The sequence below is a fragment of the Daktulosphaira vitifoliae genome, unplaced genomic scaffold, assembly GCF_025091365.1.
Source record: "Daktulosphaira vitifoliae isolate Bord-2020 unplaced genomic scaffold, ASM2509136v1 Scaffold_1, whole genome shotgun sequence".
NCBI lineage: Eukaryota > Metazoa > Arthropoda > Insecta > Hemiptera > Phylloxeridae > Daktulosphaira > Daktulosphaira vitifoliae.
Genome location: NW_026099572.1, coordinates 39,507,402 through 39,525,334, shown reverse-complemented (window position 1 = coordinate 39,525,334; position 17,933 = coordinate 39,507,402). Strand labels below are relative to the sequence as shown.

The following is a 17,933-nucleotide window of genomic DNA, read 5'->3' as shown; positions in this document are numbered from 1 at the left end:
AATCATATTGTAAAATAGTTTTATTATGAATAAGAAATTACTTCATACAAGGGGAAACTATAGTGATGGGATCTTTGATGTTCGTTGAAGTTATTTAATCTTAATAAGGTAAAAATCAAACGAATGTTGAATTTTTTCCAAATCAAAAAGAATTAAGAAAAAATAATTCATTACAATTAGCCGGAAGTTTGAATTCGTACCATGTGAATGAAAGCGTGTATTGTAATCGATGCTGTAATATATGTAACCGTACATTACATATATTGATAGCTAAAAAGGACAATTTAAACTAGTTCAAAAATTCAAAGTTGTTTTTCTAAACTTGGGGAGACAAAATATCCAAAATAAGTTTAACTTGATATTCAATGTAAGTAGAAAAAGAATTTTTTTTGAGAGATTCTAACTTTTTTTTCATGACTTCGGAAAACTTATAAAATAAAATAAAAATAGTGTTTCTTTTTAACAACAGTCATTTGCATATAGAAGATAGGTCGTCGAGAGAATTTTTTTTAACTTATAGTACATACTCAGTAATTTATTGTGAATTAGATCAATTAAAACTAATACTAAGTAGAGAAAACGGTAGTTTACTAATTTTGGATTTAGGACTAGATTTATATAGTAAATAAATATTTTTTTATTCAAGTCAAGTGGAAGTTGTGGATAAAGGTTACCGATCCCAAGTAGTTAGCAATAAGGTGAGGAAAAAGAAGGAGATATATCTTGTTGACCAACTTTTATGGGTACAGAGTTATACAATTTTTTATTATAGTTTTATAGTTATTTGTTATATCATATATAATGTATTTGTTTTTAGTTTTATTCATATAATTATAATTATATAATTGTATGATTGTTTAGTTATATGAACATCAATTTTTACATTACACGCTATATTTATGTAAAAAGGATAGTTTCATAAGTTATTATTAAATAAATAAATAAATAAATATTTATTTAGTATATACACTTAGTACTAAATCCAAAATAAGTAAACTGTTTTTTCTCTAAATAGTGTAAGTTTGTTATTAAAGTAAAATTTATTGAAGTTTTGGATTTAACATGGAAATTCATCACTTATTTAGCTTTTGTAATATTCGTATTATCGAAATTCTCTTTTGATAACAGTTATCAATAGTACACAACTCATGCGTACTTTACTGTTTTAAATATTTTTGTTTGGTGATAAATTATAATATGTCGTTAAATTTAAAATATCAATTATTTTAATATATTTTCTAATATTATTCAATATGTTAGTGTTACAATTTTTCATTTTGTCTGTTGGTATCGAAACATTTGAATATTTCAAGTACTTAGTTCAATACTGTTTAAAAAAGCGCCAGAAAAAAGTAATTAAAATATGTATCACATGTAAAAATTAGAATATAAAGTACAAGTTACAAAATAAATAGCAAATTTATTATATAATTAATTTGTTATTTAGATTAATTAAACTTTAGTTAACTTACTTTCCTATTTTAAATACAACCACAGCCTCCTATTAACTTATTGATCTTCCTTAAATTAGTCTGACGATATATGTTTGCTTGTTATTATTTTATTGATGATTATTGAACAATATAATTTAAAAATTTAGAAATTTTACAGAACTTATTTCAGTCAAAATAAATATTTTTATGTTTGATTAGTTTTCAAGTTTTAACTAAATATTTTAAATTATAATTTATTTTTAACCAATACAAATGTTGAATTTTAATGGTTTTCTCGTCATTTTGGATGTATTTAGGGGTACTTATAAACTACTTAGTTTATCATAAACCACTTAATTACTTTCAAAATAAATACAATATTAAAAAAAAAATTAATTTTTTTTTTTTTTTAAATACATATATTTTTTGATTTATCAGTTAATAATTACTTTTTTTAATCATCCTTTATAACTTAAAGGGATATATACTTTAAATGACTTGTGATAAAAATAGTAGCACCTACTCATTACCTCCAGTCGATACTTTGCATTGTTAATAATATCTGAAATATTGGTCCAAAAGTTGTTATCGGCCAGTCATTTTCTTAATTAGATTATTTTCTATTTTATAAGCTTCTTAAATAAGTATGTTGCCATTAAAAAAATAAAGTTTATGCCCCTTTAAGTCATAAGGCATGATTTAAAAAAATAATTATTAAAAGATCAATCAAAAAATATATGTAATTAAAAAAAAAATTTTTTTTCCAATATTGTATTTATTTTGCAAGTAGTGGTTTATGATAAACCGATCATCCTGTAATCTAATTGTATTTTATTAGCTCATTATTTAAGTACAGTTAAATTCCGACCTAAAATATGTAGTTAAAAGTTAACAATAACTATTAATTTCCATATTCAGTTTTTTTTATTTTAGAACTGAATTAAATACGTGTTTAAATAAGTTTTAAAAACTAAATAAAAAATGATTTTTAATTAGTTATAAAATAGGATGATAAAAGCAAATTTTTACCTCTCACTGCAATAAGGTATTTGACTTACTTAGTCATTATTAGTATACTAATACAACGAAAAGGTTGATATTTGCCATATTGAAGGTGAAAGTAATAAAATAGGTTTTTACTTTATTTATTTTTATTTTCAATTTGGTGGATCTGAATTTAATGAAATTTTTTAGTGTTTTGTAAAAATGATTTTAAAAAAAAGATGATTTTATCTTAACATTATTTTTAATGTATTTTTTTAATTTTGTAAATTCTTTTTTTTTTAGGAAGAAAAATTATTTAAATTGATAAATCAAGATACATGCATTTCTACATTAGATGAATATGGATTACGTTTCATTCCACCTATGTATGTTCAAAGATACATGGCAGTACAAGAAATTCTTGAACATTCTTTTTGGCAAAATTCTATAAAAAAAGTATGATTCTAATTTTTAATTTGACTAGTAAAGTATTAAATCTAAGTTTTTTTTTAGGTGATTGATTTTGGTTGTTCTGAGATGGGTATGTTCAAACATCTGAAGTCTATTGTTGGTCTTGAACATATCATACTTGTAGATATAGATGATTTTACATTAGAAATAAATCAAAATAAAGTAATACCTACAAATTATGATTATTTTTGTATGAATGAAAAAAAAAATCCTTTGACAGTTGATATTTATCATGGAAGTATATCAGATTTAGATGATAGACTTTTAGGAGCTGATGCTGTAATTTGCATAGAACTGTAATTTATTTCTACATAAAATGTTAAGTAAAATGAGTCATTTTTATACATTTTTTTTAGGATTGAGCATCTTTATGCTGAAATTTTAGAGGCAGTACCATTTACAGTTTTTGAATTTATTAAGCCTAAATTAGCAATTTTTACAACTCCTAACGTAGAGTATAATATTTTATTTCCTAACTCTACTAGTCAATTTAGACATTATGATCACAAATTTGAATGGAATAGAAAACAATTTAGTGATTGGTAATAAATACATTTGTTTTACAAAATTTGTATTTTTTATAAATTTGTAAAATAATTTCAGGATTCAGAACATTGTTTCAAGGTACCCCGAGTATACCTTTCAAATAGATGGTATAGGTCCTCCTCCTCTAAATTCAAAAAATTTCGGGCATTGCAGTCAAATGGTAACTTTTTATCGTAAAAATATGCAAGATATAAACATTTTACAAACTGTAAGTTTATTTTTTTAAAATAGTAATTATTTTGTAATGTACTGACTAGCCCATTATGTTTTGACAAATCTAAAAACTTTTAATATAGTAAATATTTTACGTTATTTTTTTTCTTTAAATAATTTTTAGTTTTTGACTATGTTAAAATCATATTTTTTATTAATTTTTTTTAATGATAAAGAAAAACAAAATTTATTTTTTAATTAAAATTTTTTTTAACTTTTTAAAAAGCTATTCTTTTGCAAAAAAAAAAATAGCTATTTTAAAGTTTTGAAAAAAAAAGTTTTATTTCTTTTTACTTATTAAAAACAAATAATAAAAAATACAACTTTTACAAAGTCTAAGAATTTTTAAAATCTTTTTTAAAAAAGAGTAACAAAATATTTGCTGGATTAAAAGTTAGATTTGTCAAAACATTGTGATCCATTATGAATATTTATAAAATATTTGATATTTTAGTTACTTTTTAGTAAAATCTTCAAACTAGTGCTGTCATTTTTCATATTTTATTATTTTTAAAACCTTATTGTAATTTTTCATAAATATAATTTTTCTTTTTATATAAGTTATAATGTTTAATATATTAAAAACCCAGCACAGGGGGGTCGCGGCACAGTGGTGACGTGGCATAGTTGGATCAAGTATAATGATATCTGACAGTGATTAAAATCACTATCAAAAAAAAACGCTTCGATGCAAATCTTTAGATAGTGTTTAATTTTAAAAAATTGGTGGATTATTCCAAAAGCTTCATAAACTGCTAGTTCCTTATTAATATCCTGATTAAGACAAAGTATGTAGAATAAAAAAGAGATTATTAGAAAATAGTATTTCCCATAAAAAAATTATATTGATCAATACACTTTTCAATAAGTTATAGCATTATAATGTTAAAAATGTAAAAAATAAAATTGAGAATTTTCACACAATAATAGCATTTGGTAGCCATTTTCACCTTGAAGATAAAATAAAGTCCGAAATTTTTTTTTTCCATGATAAAGTATATTACATTAGCTTTAATTTAAGATATATATAAAAGTGTCAGACTTTCCGGAACACTTTCAAAATTTAAGTTGAAAAAGTCAATTTTTTGTGAAAAAGTTGTCATTTTGAATCCCCCCCTGTAGGCAGGTAAAAAGTCAGATTTATAAAAAAAATATACCAAATGATAGGTAAAGACATCATGCATCTACAAAAAAAAGAATTATATTGATCCATACATCTTTCGAGAAGTTATAGCATTATAAAGTTAAAAATATAAAAAAGAATTTTTTTACAAAAATCGTATTTTTTTTATTAAGTTTAATGTCTGTTTTCACCATGAAGATAAAATAAAGTCCGAAATTTTTTTTTACCATTATAAAGTATATTACATTAGCTTTAATTTAAGATATATATAAAAGTGTCAGACCTTCCGGAACACTTTCAAAAGTTACGTTGAAAAAGTTCTACTTTCTATATGCATTTTTATGTTTTGAATCCCCCCTGTATTTAGGGAAATGGTCCGATTTAAAAAAACAGTATGTCGAATGAAAGATCTATATAAATACTACTTCTCATAAAAAAATTGTAATGATTCATACATTTTTCAAAAAGTTATAGCATAATAAAGTTAAAAATGGAAAATACAAAATCGAAAATTTTCACACAAAAATAGCATTCGGTAGCCATTTTCACCATGAAGATAAGATAAAGTCCGAAATTTTTTTTTTTCATGATAAAGCATATTACATTAGCTTTAATTTAAGATATATATAAAAGTGTCAGACCTTCCGGAACATTTTCAAAATTTAAGTTAAAAAAATTAATTTTTTGTGAAAAAGTTGTCATTTTAAATCCCCCCTTGTGGGCAGGTTAAGGGTTAAATTTATGAAAAAAATATACCAAATGAAAGGTAATGATATTATGCATCTATATAAAAAAGAATTATATTGATATGTTTATTTTTGAAAAAGTTATGGCACTTTTAAGTAAAAAAAATTGAAAAAATTTCGAAAATTAGCGATTTTTAAATTTGTAATTTTTTTGGAGGTTTCCCCCTTTTACGGGGAACGAGGGAATTTTTTTCAATTTTTAAGGGTAATGTCTTCGACTAGATACGATTTGTGATCTTTTGACGTATCATTGAAAGAAATCGGTTCGGTGAGAGCTGAGAAAAAGTGGTAACAGACACAAAAAAAAAAACACATCTTAGTAAAACCAATACCTTCTCAGCTTCGCATCGAAGCTAAAAATAAACAATAATATAAATTAATAAATTTTGTATTTTGAAGTTTTAATTTCTTTTATTTAATTTTAATAAATAACATTAATAATATATTATTTTGAACTTAAAGCTTAATTTTCTAATGGAAATTTTGATCTTTTTTTTACTTTTAAGTTTTTAGTTTAAATTATTATTAATGTTTCAGGGAAGTACACCTTATAAGTTGTTAAGACGAGTTAATTATCCATTCAATAATAAAAATGATAACAATAGATATCAACAAATAATTTTTGAAGAATTAAGAAAATGTATTGGAAATGCTACTTTAAACAAGGAATTTTTAGTGAATGGTAATTTGGAATTACCATTGAATAATGTTATGCCATTTGTTTCTACTTACTGTTCTACAGTGGAAGATCTTCAGTTAGTTATTTTATAACTACTTTTAATAATAAATACTTTTTGCAAATAGTACAAAACATTTGAGTACAATCTAAGTTCAATATATATTTTTTAAACAAATTTACTTACTTTAACATAAAAAATATTTTGGTCATCCAAAAACTTTGTTTCTTAGAACATAGTAATAATTAAGGCTCAGGGGCTAAAATTATCATTATAAGCACTCAAATAAGCTTTTATAAATTATGAAACATACCAATAAAAGTATCTAAATAAAAATATATTCTTTAAATTTCTAATTTTTTTTTTTTTATGATTTAAACTGCTGAAGGTATTATAAATTTATTATAATTCACATAATACAAATATAAATAATAATTTAAAAATTATGTTATTAATTTTAGGAATTTCAATATATTTTGCTTATTGATTTTCTGAAAATTAATATGTAAAGAATGTAATATAATTGTAATATTATTACAAATAGTTGAGGAAAAACAAATTTTTTCAACTATGATATAATAACTTGTTTATTAATTACATTTTAAAATAATACTTCATTTGCTTATTTTTAATAAACATAAAATTTTTCAGAATAATTATAAGTAAATATTATGAAATAAAAAAGAATGACTTTAATGAATGGATTTTGGTAAAACCAATTTCAAATACATATTCAGATTACAATAGTACAGAGGTAGACGATGATATAAGTCAAAATTCACTTGATTATTATCCAACTGATAATGATATTAATTCTAAAGATGAATACTGTGAAGAAGAGGAAGAATGGAATAGTTCAAATAGTATTAATTTTGGTAATCCAGATCTCTGTTTTTCCACTCCTATGATCAAACATTTAAGTTCAAATAATTGTATAAAAAGTAATCAAAATCACTATGATGATAAATTTTCTAATTCAAGTATTTATGAGATAGCTAATAAAGAAAAAAATGATGAATTAGACATGGAACTTTCAACAAGCTGCAACAATAGTTTTTTAATTGACGTTTGTCCATTATACCAAAATGTTGAAAATAATAAAAGTATTGAAAATGAAGATACATTAATTATTGAAGACAATAAAAAAGTAGTCCAAGAAATTGATCCAAGCTTTAATAAAATTATTTCAGTAGATGATTACACTATTTATCATGATTTTACTGTTGAAAATTTAATGTCAAACAATACTGAAGATATTAAATTTTATAGCACTTATGAAAATGACAATAGAGATATGGAACTTTCTTCTAGCTGCAACAACAGTATTATTCTAGATGATGTATCTATTAATAATCCAATAATTTTTAGTCAACAAGATACATTGGAAGAAAATGAAACTTTGAAGTACTCTGAAGATAACATGTGTGATAGCAATTCTAATAATGATGTTATTTATGATACTGTTATTGAAAATAAATGACATTTTTCTAATAAAAAATTTTTTTGATTCTTATACATCTATTGATTTTATGTCTGATTATATAAAATATAAAAATTAATATTTAAAGACTGTGTATTTGCTATGGCCACATTATAGCTGTATTTCTATATTTTAATAAACAATTAAATTTAATGTGTTATCTTACAATAAAGCAAATAATTTTTTATTTCAACGTATTGTTTTGTACACTGATGCTAAAACTAAAAAAAATAGGTTTATGTACTATTAGTAGGAAGACAAAAAAATATTTTATAATTTTATAAAGGTAAAATAAATTTAGCTCCCTTCTAGTAAAGAATTTTTTAAATTTAACATAATATTAAATAAATATATATTATTTTTATTATATTTTATGCATATTAATTATTGATCAGCTCAAAAAAGTGATTAATTAGAAAAATTTTATTTTGAAGTTCAGATGATTTAATGTGTAATTATTTATTACTTTATTAAAAATATTTGTTTAAATAAGAAACAAACTTCTTAGAAAATGTATTAAATGGTACAATAAGAAAAGAGAATTAATTTATCATTGCTTAAGAAGATGAAAAAATGAGTTACTTGTTGTGCATAACAAAATTACTAACTTTTATATTTGAATGAAATTGATTTGAATTTCTTTCTACTTTTTTCATTTTTATATACATATTTTTAGATGCTACCTTAAACTTTGAATTAATCCAGTCCTATAAAAAAACAAATAATAAGAGTTTTATTCAAAAATGAATAATGCAATATAACATTTGTATAATTTCTTTATAGATCTTATTGTTAACCTATATTTGAGTTTTGAATAACTTGTTTTATAAACATCAAGGTTAGTGGACACCTTATGGTATAATATTCTCTTTTATAAAAAAATCTTGAATATGCTATTTTATTCAAATTTATTTTTTAATGTATAAAATTTCTCTTAAAGTAGTGTACGTAAAAACAATAATTATTTATTACAGATAAAATTAATAAATTTAAGTTATGGCTATAACATAAAATTCGTAATACAGCAATTTTTTTGGTAAACTAATTACTTTTAATTCTATTATTTATGATTTAAAATAAATATTGAATGATTATACTCCTAAAGTGTATGATTATACAATAATTAATCCAAGGTATTGAAAATATTATCTATTTGAAGCATACTGGACCCACTTCAAATCCAAATGCTTGATGCGGAGAACCATAATCGATTGGATAGAAGTCTGTAAGTGGTAAACTGTTAAGTTTATTGGTGCGAATTTCAAAAATTGTTTCGCTCTTTGATTTTCGTGTCTAAAAAAACAATTTTTTTAAATATATTATTGAAAACAGAATGATCATTATAATGATATTTTTAATAAAAAGTAATTTATATAAGACTATAGAACTTCCTATAATATTAAAGTAAATAATATTCCATTTATTGTAGCTCTAAAACTACTAAAGATATTTTTTACCATTAGAGGTTTTAAATATCTCTAGTTACGCCCAGTAATCCTAGGCATTAATATTTTTACAATAAATTGTATGTAAGGTACGATCTTGATCAGTGTTCAGTAAATTATATTCTTTAGAACCCCAAGAAAATTGTTAAAAATCCGCCAATGATTACCCAATCCAACTAAAGGCCATTGTTTATGTTAAATATATATATGTAATGATAAGAAAGTAAACACGAAGTCCTTATATTATAATAAAAAAATATAGAAAATGTATACTATTATAGTTGAAAAATAGTTTTTGCAATTGTTCAACATTGAATTTAAAAGTCATGTTAAAATTATTTTAACCTTAAATTGTATTATTTATGACACAATTTTGTCATATTAAACTTTTTAAAACATGTTTTGGCTTTAAAAGTAAAATACGAAGTTTTATAAAAATTACAACGGAAAGTTTTTATATAAAAACTACTTCTAATTCACTTATACATCATGAATTCACTGTAAAACAATATATGTTTCTAGTAGAGTTTAAGTGACAACATTTTGTACATGTTCCTAGAGACTTCAAAAAAACTCAATCACAAAACGATTTGACATTATAAAACAAATACTCCAATGAACACAATAATGTGTTGTTTTTTACGACTAATCTTTATTTTATTTTAATTGTCTTACCTTGCACCCGTCAAATCTAACGTCAATTTTTGGAGATCCAAGCTCTGAGGAGAACATCACCTGGCTATCTCCCATGAACTTAATTGCCATGTCATATGAGTTGGTTTTTGTGTTAAACCAAGCAGCGCTATTAATACACGTATAAGTAAAATTTTGATAGCTACTTTGACTTAAAAGCCGAAGAAAATTCATTTGGACGGGTCCAACCGCTTCGTATGTTATCTACAATTAATAAAATTGATTTGCCAGGATTAATATTAACAATTGCTTTGAATATAACTTTAATACCATTTAAATTTCACTTTTAGCTTATATTTAAAATCAACACCGTATATCAGGGAGGTCTATGGACCGGCACCATAGACCTCCTCGAATTTTTTAAAATATACTAATATGTATATATCGAGTGATTTTTTTATCATAACCCAATTAATTACTTACAGAATAAAAATAATTTAAACTTTATTTTATTTAGTTACCGTTAATTACATATTATTCTTGAATTACTAGCTATATAATAATTTTATATAGTAAATGTATATATATATATACACTATAGTAAATGGCATTTGAATTTTTAACATAACTCAATTCGTTCATTAGATATAAAACTTTAAAGTTTCAAATTTTTGAGTTAATATACATGTGTAATACACAAAGAGGTTACAGGTATCTAATTGATTTTTTATGACGACCCTATCAACGTCACTGAGTGTTTACTGTCTATTATGGCTATCATTATATATGCTATTTGTATTGACAGTTGGCATACTTATAAACTCATTACAATGTACTTTACTATCATTGACAATAGATGCTAAATAATAAATCTGCGAGTATCGACGACATAAAAAACCAATTAGTTATCTTTATCTGAAAGTCCTCGTGTATCATACATGTATATTAACTCAAAAATTTGAAACTTTAAAGTTGTACATCAAATGAACGAATAATTGCTAGTGACATAGCTGACAAAACATCATTTATGATTAAAAAATCACTCTGTTTGTATAAACCTAACCCAACCCTCTGTATATATAAATACATATTTTGGACCTCTCTCGAAAAAAATATTCTGAACATAGCCCTTTTTGAAATATTTCTACTTTTTATTTATTTATTTGCATATCGTGATTTGATAAATATAATACCCCAATGGTGTAAAATTGTAATTTGAGGAACTAAATTAATTTTTACCTCATCCTAAAATTGTTTTATATAAAAATTAATTAAATTTTATATAATCTTTGGATTGAGCTAAGCTCTCCTAAGTTCCTCGATTTACTCATAGTTTATTAGATGATATAAAAAATTTGACTCGTTGACTTTCGCGTCACTTGGGAGAGAAGCAGCTTGGGACATTTGCCCCAAATGTACTTTTCAGTGCAAATCAGGGCCGGTCCGAGCTATGAATCTATGAATCTATGTAATCTATGAAACATAGTGAAATTACAAATATTATTCGTGTCAATATTTTTATTTGATAAAAATACTTTTTTCCTCAATAACTTTTAATAAATTTTGGAATTTTAAAATCACTTTGTTAACGAGGAAAAATGTTAATTATTACATTTTATTTAAGTAATAATTGTAAAAAAACTCAAAATGGCTTTCAATGAAAGTGTTTTTTTACATAAAATTAGTTTAGTTGTTTAATTATGTGACATATAATAATATAGTATATAAGATATTGTATTGATGGTGGTCAGCGCTATAGATATAAATTACAACTAGATAAACGACTCCCTATAATGTCTAACATCGAGTTCTGAAGCCCAGAAAATAGGCAACAAAAGGGCTCTTTGATAAGGAAGACAAAAAAAATATTTTTTAGGCTTCAACATTAATTTATAGATGGCTATGTAGTTGTAATATTTATCTGTGGTCGCACTCAAGTGTGGCTGATAATGGGGCCTCCCGTGGGTCACTTTTACTTTTGGTTTTTATGTCATTATTATAAAATAAGTTTATTGTGCTTAGTATTTTTTCATTTCGCGAAACGAATTTATTAATTACCGCATTTGGCGATTGGTTAGCAGAGAATTAATGCAATTGCCAAACGATTGCTCTTATCGCATCATATATGCACATGAATTGGATGTGAAATAAATGGATTGGTCGGATTCCACAGTCTATAAGATGAGAAACTGTAGAACGACTTAATACTTATCTAAAAGGACCGAGTCAAGAGATTTAATGAATTAAATGACGCCCATTACTATTTATTTTTAAACTCATGAATGATAATTAAAAATTCATATTGTAATATTTCTCTTTATATCAACATAATTCTCTTATTAACCTAGTTACACAGGCCAACTGCCCTTTCGTAGGAAGGGTACGAATTTTAAAATTATTAGTTTCTTTCGTAGGAACCTGAACGCAAAAATAATTATAAAGGTTATCTTTAAAGCAAATTATTTTGTTTTTTTTAAAATAATACAGTAATATACTGAATAATTCATATTAAAACTTGATTAAGAGTAGTATCGATTTTCAAGATATAAAATTATCGTTCTGATAAACTCTAAATTAAAATTAGTTTATGGTGTTATTTATGATATAATTATTTTTTAATCTTATACTTTAAAATATATTACAAACTTTTTCATAATAATGATAATATCTATATTAAAAATTAGTAATTAGTTCAGATGTTTTTACAAGCGTTTCAAATTAAAAACTTTCAGCGTTACCGCGACTCTTACAGGAAATCCTGGAAAGATTTGTAAATTACACTTCGATATTTTTATAAAAAAAATAAATTTTTAATGTTTGAATTTTGTTTTAATTATTAATGTATTATTTCCATGGATGTGACCAGATATTTGAGTTTGGAGAAAACTTTAGATAAAATTTATTTTTAAATTACCACAATGTGATGATTGAAATTTATACTATAAACGATAAAAGATTTAGATAAGTAGAATTCTTAAATTTAATAAATAAAATTTACTGTGCTCTTTATGAACCCAGAAATTAAATAAAAATAAAGAACTTACTTTAAAACCACCTCTTAAGTTTGAGTACCAGTCTGTTTTATCGGCTTCCTTTCGCCACGGAATGTTTGGCATCTGACTAGAATGGATGTCAGGAAACACGCACGTTTCACCTCCGCTGCTCATATTACAGTATACATATACAGCATCAAATGGCATTCCCAAGTTAGGGTCTATCCAATACCATCCTAAAATGTATATTTATTGGTAACATAGTTTCTTGAGAATTAATATTATCTCTTTATAACATCTGTTATGAAATGTAATATTGTCAGAGAGTAGAATTATGTAAACACATCAGATATAAATATCAAAGTGGTAAAAGAACGATTATAAACTGCAACTAGCGTTGAAACTAAAATTATCAAAAAAAGTACTTGATAAAATACATCAAGCTAATATAAAAGACTTGATTTCGACCTAAAAGAACACGTTCAAAACTTTTGGACTTGTGTCATTTTCAGTGGCGACATTTTTAATGTTACTTTTGTGTACGAAATCACCGTTTTTCGTGTTTTTATAAATGTGTTACTCTAATTGTTTTTTGGCATCATTGGGTATCGAGGCGGCACTGATAGAAATTTGTCAAAAGCCGCCGCTATCAATACACCATCATCATATAAAAACATTTGCTATCTCAACCGTTGGGGGAATCAATATGGTCTAACGTCGCCATCATTTAAGAGTCGTCGCTATGTCGATTTTTAATAATACCGATCGATGAACGACAAAAGGCTGCACTTTGAGCGACCTGATATAGTCAGAAACAACGGCAACTGACGCACCAACATCAACTACGATTGTGACTGACTAAGCATCGCTACGAATTACCCAACAAAGTACCTTAGTCACATATACTAAATTTCTATTATAAGTCTATACAAGAATTGCGATAAGATTCATATGTTTATGTTACGTTACAGATACATTTTTTCTGTTTTATATTTTATTTATTGTATTATATGAACTTGATGTAATCATAATAAACCATTGTTAAATAATACCGCATCAGCCTATACTTTAGGTCAAACAGCTAAGTAATATAAATGCCCCCCATTTTCAAAAAAAAAATAAGACTTTAATGTTCATTATAAATACTTTGAAGGGACACTTTTGCAGATATAATGTCCATTCAATATGTATAATAAAAGGGAGGGAGCTGCCTTTTACAAAAAAAAAAAAATGATTTCACTACCTATGACTTATGATAAATTTTCCGTAAAAATTACAATACTAAACTATTGAATATCAATTTCATACTAAATGTAATTATTATACATCATAAAAATTATAATTAGTATATAATTAAGGAAATAGAAGTTGATGTTGCTTTTGGAATAATTCAATAATTTTTATAGACGACTTTCTAGAGATATGTAATCCCATTGTTCAATAATTGCATAATTATATTATCGAACATACTTAAAACGAATGTTATTTTATACGTTATGTATTGGAATTTTGTGTTATAAAAACACACTATGTAAAAATAAAACGATAACAATTTGTGACAGTGTACGACACTGAGAGATATATCTCTACGTCGCAAAATGATAATTTTCACATATTTCAAACTACCTGCACACTGCGTCATAAAAATTAAGACAAATTTTATTAAAATGCCTAGTAATGCTAGCTCACGATGTTCTCAAATTTTTTTTTAAAGAAATAATAACATAATGGTTATATGGTATAGATATCTACTGTAAAATTTATATTTGTTAATATTTTATTTAATATGTTAAACGTATGAAATCAAACTATTAGACGTTTTTTAAGTAAGTTAACATTATCTTATAGTCACGTATCAAGCTTCGTCACTGGTCATTCCTACAATACAAGATTTCTCATGGGTTAAAATGCACGAATTAATACCATGACTTCACATTTATTTTTTTCTCTTGGTACTGAATGTTTTTTAAGAAGTTGCAGCAAGTAGCATACTACTTGTAATGACACTACTATAGTGTGCTGCTTCTTTTGTGTTTATACTTCTTCTCTCTCGCCTTTATTCCTACTAATTGGGGTCATAACTCATATCCTACACGTCAGCCTGACACGATCTCCCACTTCATCAATACACACACTAACAGCTCTCATCTGACTCCTAATTACATCCAACCACTTCTTTTTCAGTATTTCTCTTCCTGTTTTTTCTTCCAACGTTCATTTTTATAACCATTCTTTCAGCTTCCGATTTCTCTATCATCATAATGTGTCTAAACTATCTTAGCCTATTTTCTCTCACTTTATCAACCATCTACTCCTATTATTTTTACTCTTATGTGTTCATTCCTTATCCTATCATTTCTCGTCACTCCGCTCAACTATCGAAACCTTCTTATTTTCCACTCAACTTTCTGTCGACACTCTGGGGAGCGAATTACTGTTTTTAGAAAAAGCGTTTTAAATAGCGTAAAAACATTTTTTTATAGTTTTTCGTAATAAAATAGCGAAATTACTTTGTTACTTGTTAATAAAAATCATTATTATTTATAATTTACGTATATTGTTTATACAAACATATAAAAAAAATTCTAATAAAATTATCAAAACAGTGGTAATTATTATACGTCGGTCAACTAACCACAATTTTAGAGCACAACCAAAGATAATATTACATTAATTATCAATATTTCGATGATCAAATGTTATAATAAATTATAGAATAAATTTGAAATAATAAATTATAAATTATCCCATAAATAGATTTTATGTATGTTTTGACTTATCTAGTAATTAGTATTACTCTAGCAAATCTTATTGGTACTGGCTATTTAGGTCAAATTATAAAAATGTCATATAGAGTCATTGTGAAAACTGGGAGAGATAATTCATTATTATTAGTAAGCAATAAAAAATAATTTGACTACCTAAAGAAAAAAAGTTAATAGCGCTAAATGAATTGAAAATTTTTAAACAAATTAATAAATAATCTAAATGTGACAAAATTTGATTTGATTTATTCCTATAAAAACGAATTATTTGTTAAGTAAAACAATAACTTACCATCTTTGAATTGGGGATGTCCGTAAAATAAATCTTTACATGTCATTACTGGGTTTTCTCGGGTTCCAATAGGTTTTTTAATTCTTTCTAAATCTTGCCTCATTACGTAAATTGAACTGACAATATCAATGTATTTTGGGTCGTCGGAAATGTTTTCATTTGTTCCTAATGTGATATTATTAATATTAGAAAATTCTGAACTTATATTATTGGCTTCGTTATTCATAATTTCTCTTCTCCAACGTGCTAAAGAGCTTTGCTGGTATCCTGATAACTCAGGTGGAATCATTGGCGCTTCTCCCGGTGGTCCCGGAGGACCAGGTGGGCCTGGAAGCCCCTGTTCACCCTAAAAATTGATTTAAAATAGTGTTTTTAATATGTAAAATTATAATACAAATAAAATCAGTTCTAATGATTTTCTTTAAATTACTATACCTTATTTCCTGCTACCCCTTCAATTCCTTTAGGTCCAGTCAAACCTTCAACACCAGGAATTCCTGGTGGACCATCATTTCCTTTAGCTCCAGGTACTCCAATTGGACCCTATAATTAATGTCAATTTTTAGGAAAGAATTTACCAATTGATTATTTAAACATTTGTAAACTGAGTGTTCAGTAAGTAAGGAATCAGGTCAATTATTACAAAAATGAAAACAATAGAAACTCGCTTCATTACTTATTGAACACTCTATACAGGGTGTTCAGTAAGTCAGTAAGTCTATTGTTACAAACAATGAGAACAATAGAAACCCGTTTCCTGACTTACTGAACACCCTGTATATTAATCTATTAACTTAATTAAAGAATAAGTTATTCATAATATTAATAATAAAAATTAAGGCATAACAATAGATATTTACTTGATTATTATGTTTTGTATACTACCTACATCTATATTTGTTTTAATTCAAATATTGTCTATTAAAAAAAACTACATATTTAGATAAAAAAAACATTTTTTTAATCATTTTATATATCGGTTAGAGGAAGAAATTGTCTGAACTATCCACTTAAGCCATTTAAATATGTATGTTATTATTTAAAAATATTAAGCTTCTACTTCTATAAGTTATAAGAGATGATCCTAAAAATTAATTATTAGCTGATAAATCAAGAGATATGTGTAACTTAAAAAATCAAAATTTTTTTTTTCAATATTGTACTTATTTTAATGATAAACCGATCACCTGTATATAGGTGTAGAAATATTTTTCGTTTTAGGGGGAGTAATCTCTTATAAACTTCTTAAATCACCTGGTAATAACAAATTACTAAATTTTCCATTTAATTAATAAAAGTTTGTACTGACTGATGAAGTGTTCGAAATAACCAAAATTTATAAATGCATATAATTCCAATATAATATATTTCTAAATTTAAAGTATTTGTACTATTTGTATGTAAAATATCGTTTTTTTATATAGATGCTTGATGTCTTTACCTATAATTTGGTATATTTTTTTTGTAAATTTGACCTTTTTTCTGCCCACAGGGGGGGATTTAAAATGACAACTTTTTCACAAAAAATTAACTTTTTCAACTTAACTTTTGAAAATGTTCCGGAAGGTCTGACACTTTTATATATATCTTAAATTAAAGCTAATGTAATGTACTTTAATTTGAAAAAAAAAAATTTGACCTCTGGACGTTGTCTTCACGGTGAAAACAGCTACCGAATGCTATTTTGTGTGAAAATTTTCGATTTTATAATTTACATTTTTTACTTTAAAGTGCTATAACTTTTTAAAAAATGTATGGATCAATACAATTTTTTCATGAGAAGTAGTATTTATATACATCTTTCATTGGATATACTTTTTTTTTAAATCAGACTATTTCCCTATATATGGGGGGGCTTCAAATATAAAAAATGCATATAGAAAGTAGAACTTTTTCAACTTAACTTTTGAAAATGTTCCGAAAGGTCTGACACTTTTATATATATCTTAAATTAAAGCTAACGTAATATACTTTAATTTGAAAAAAAAAAATTTGACCTCTGGACTTGTCTTCACGGTGAAAACGGCTACCGAATGCTATTTTTGTGTGAAAATTTTCGATTTTATAATTTACATTTTTTACTTTAAAGTGCTATAACTTTTTAAAAAATGTATGGATCAATACAATTTTTT

At 24.9% G+C, this 17,933-nt stretch overlaps 2 protein-coding genes across 3 annotated transcripts in view; one reads left to right on the top strand and one right to left on the bottom strand.

Moving 5' to 3' along the window:
* The first annotated feature begins 1,163 nt into the window (after positions 1 to 1,163).
* On the top strand, positions 1,164 to 7,860 carry LOC126894654 (small RNA 2'-O-methyltransferase). Its single transcript, XM_050665820.1, has 7 exons — positions 1,164 to 1,352; positions 2,721 to 2,873; positions 2,931 to 3,184; positions 3,245 to 3,430; positions 3,492 to 3,642; positions 6,054 to 6,271; positions 6,845 to 7,860. Exons 1-7 carry the CDS (start codon positions 1,254 to 1,256, stop codon positions 7,671 to 7,673), a joined length of 1,890 nt encoding a protein of 629 aa, XP_050521777.1. The 5' UTR covers positions 1,164 to 1,253; the 3' UTR covers positions 7,674 to 7,860.
* A 710-nt stretch (positions 7,861 to 8,570) lies between these two features.
* Positions 8,571 to 17,933, bottom strand: part of LOC126894653 (collagen alpha-2(XI) chain-like) — a 103,195-nt gene continuing 93,832 nt past the window's right edge. For both annotated transcript variants that reach the window (XM_050665818.1, XM_050665819.1), the window contains exons 51-55: positions 16,237 to 16,344; positions 15,802 to 16,147; positions 12,796 to 12,980; positions 9,794 to 10,015; positions 8,571 to 8,966 (exon numbers count right to left, since the gene is read on the bottom strand). In XM_050665818.1, coding sequence (XP_050521775.1) covers positions 8,823 to 8,966; positions 9,794 to 10,015; positions 12,796 to 12,980; positions 15,802 to 16,147; positions 16,237 to 16,344 — 1,005 coding nt within the window. In that variant the 3' untranslated portion in view covers positions 8,571 to 8,822. The remainder of the gene's footprint in view (positions 8,967 to 9,793; positions 10,016 to 12,795; positions 12,981 to 15,801; positions 16,148 to 16,236; positions 16,345 to 17,933) is intronic.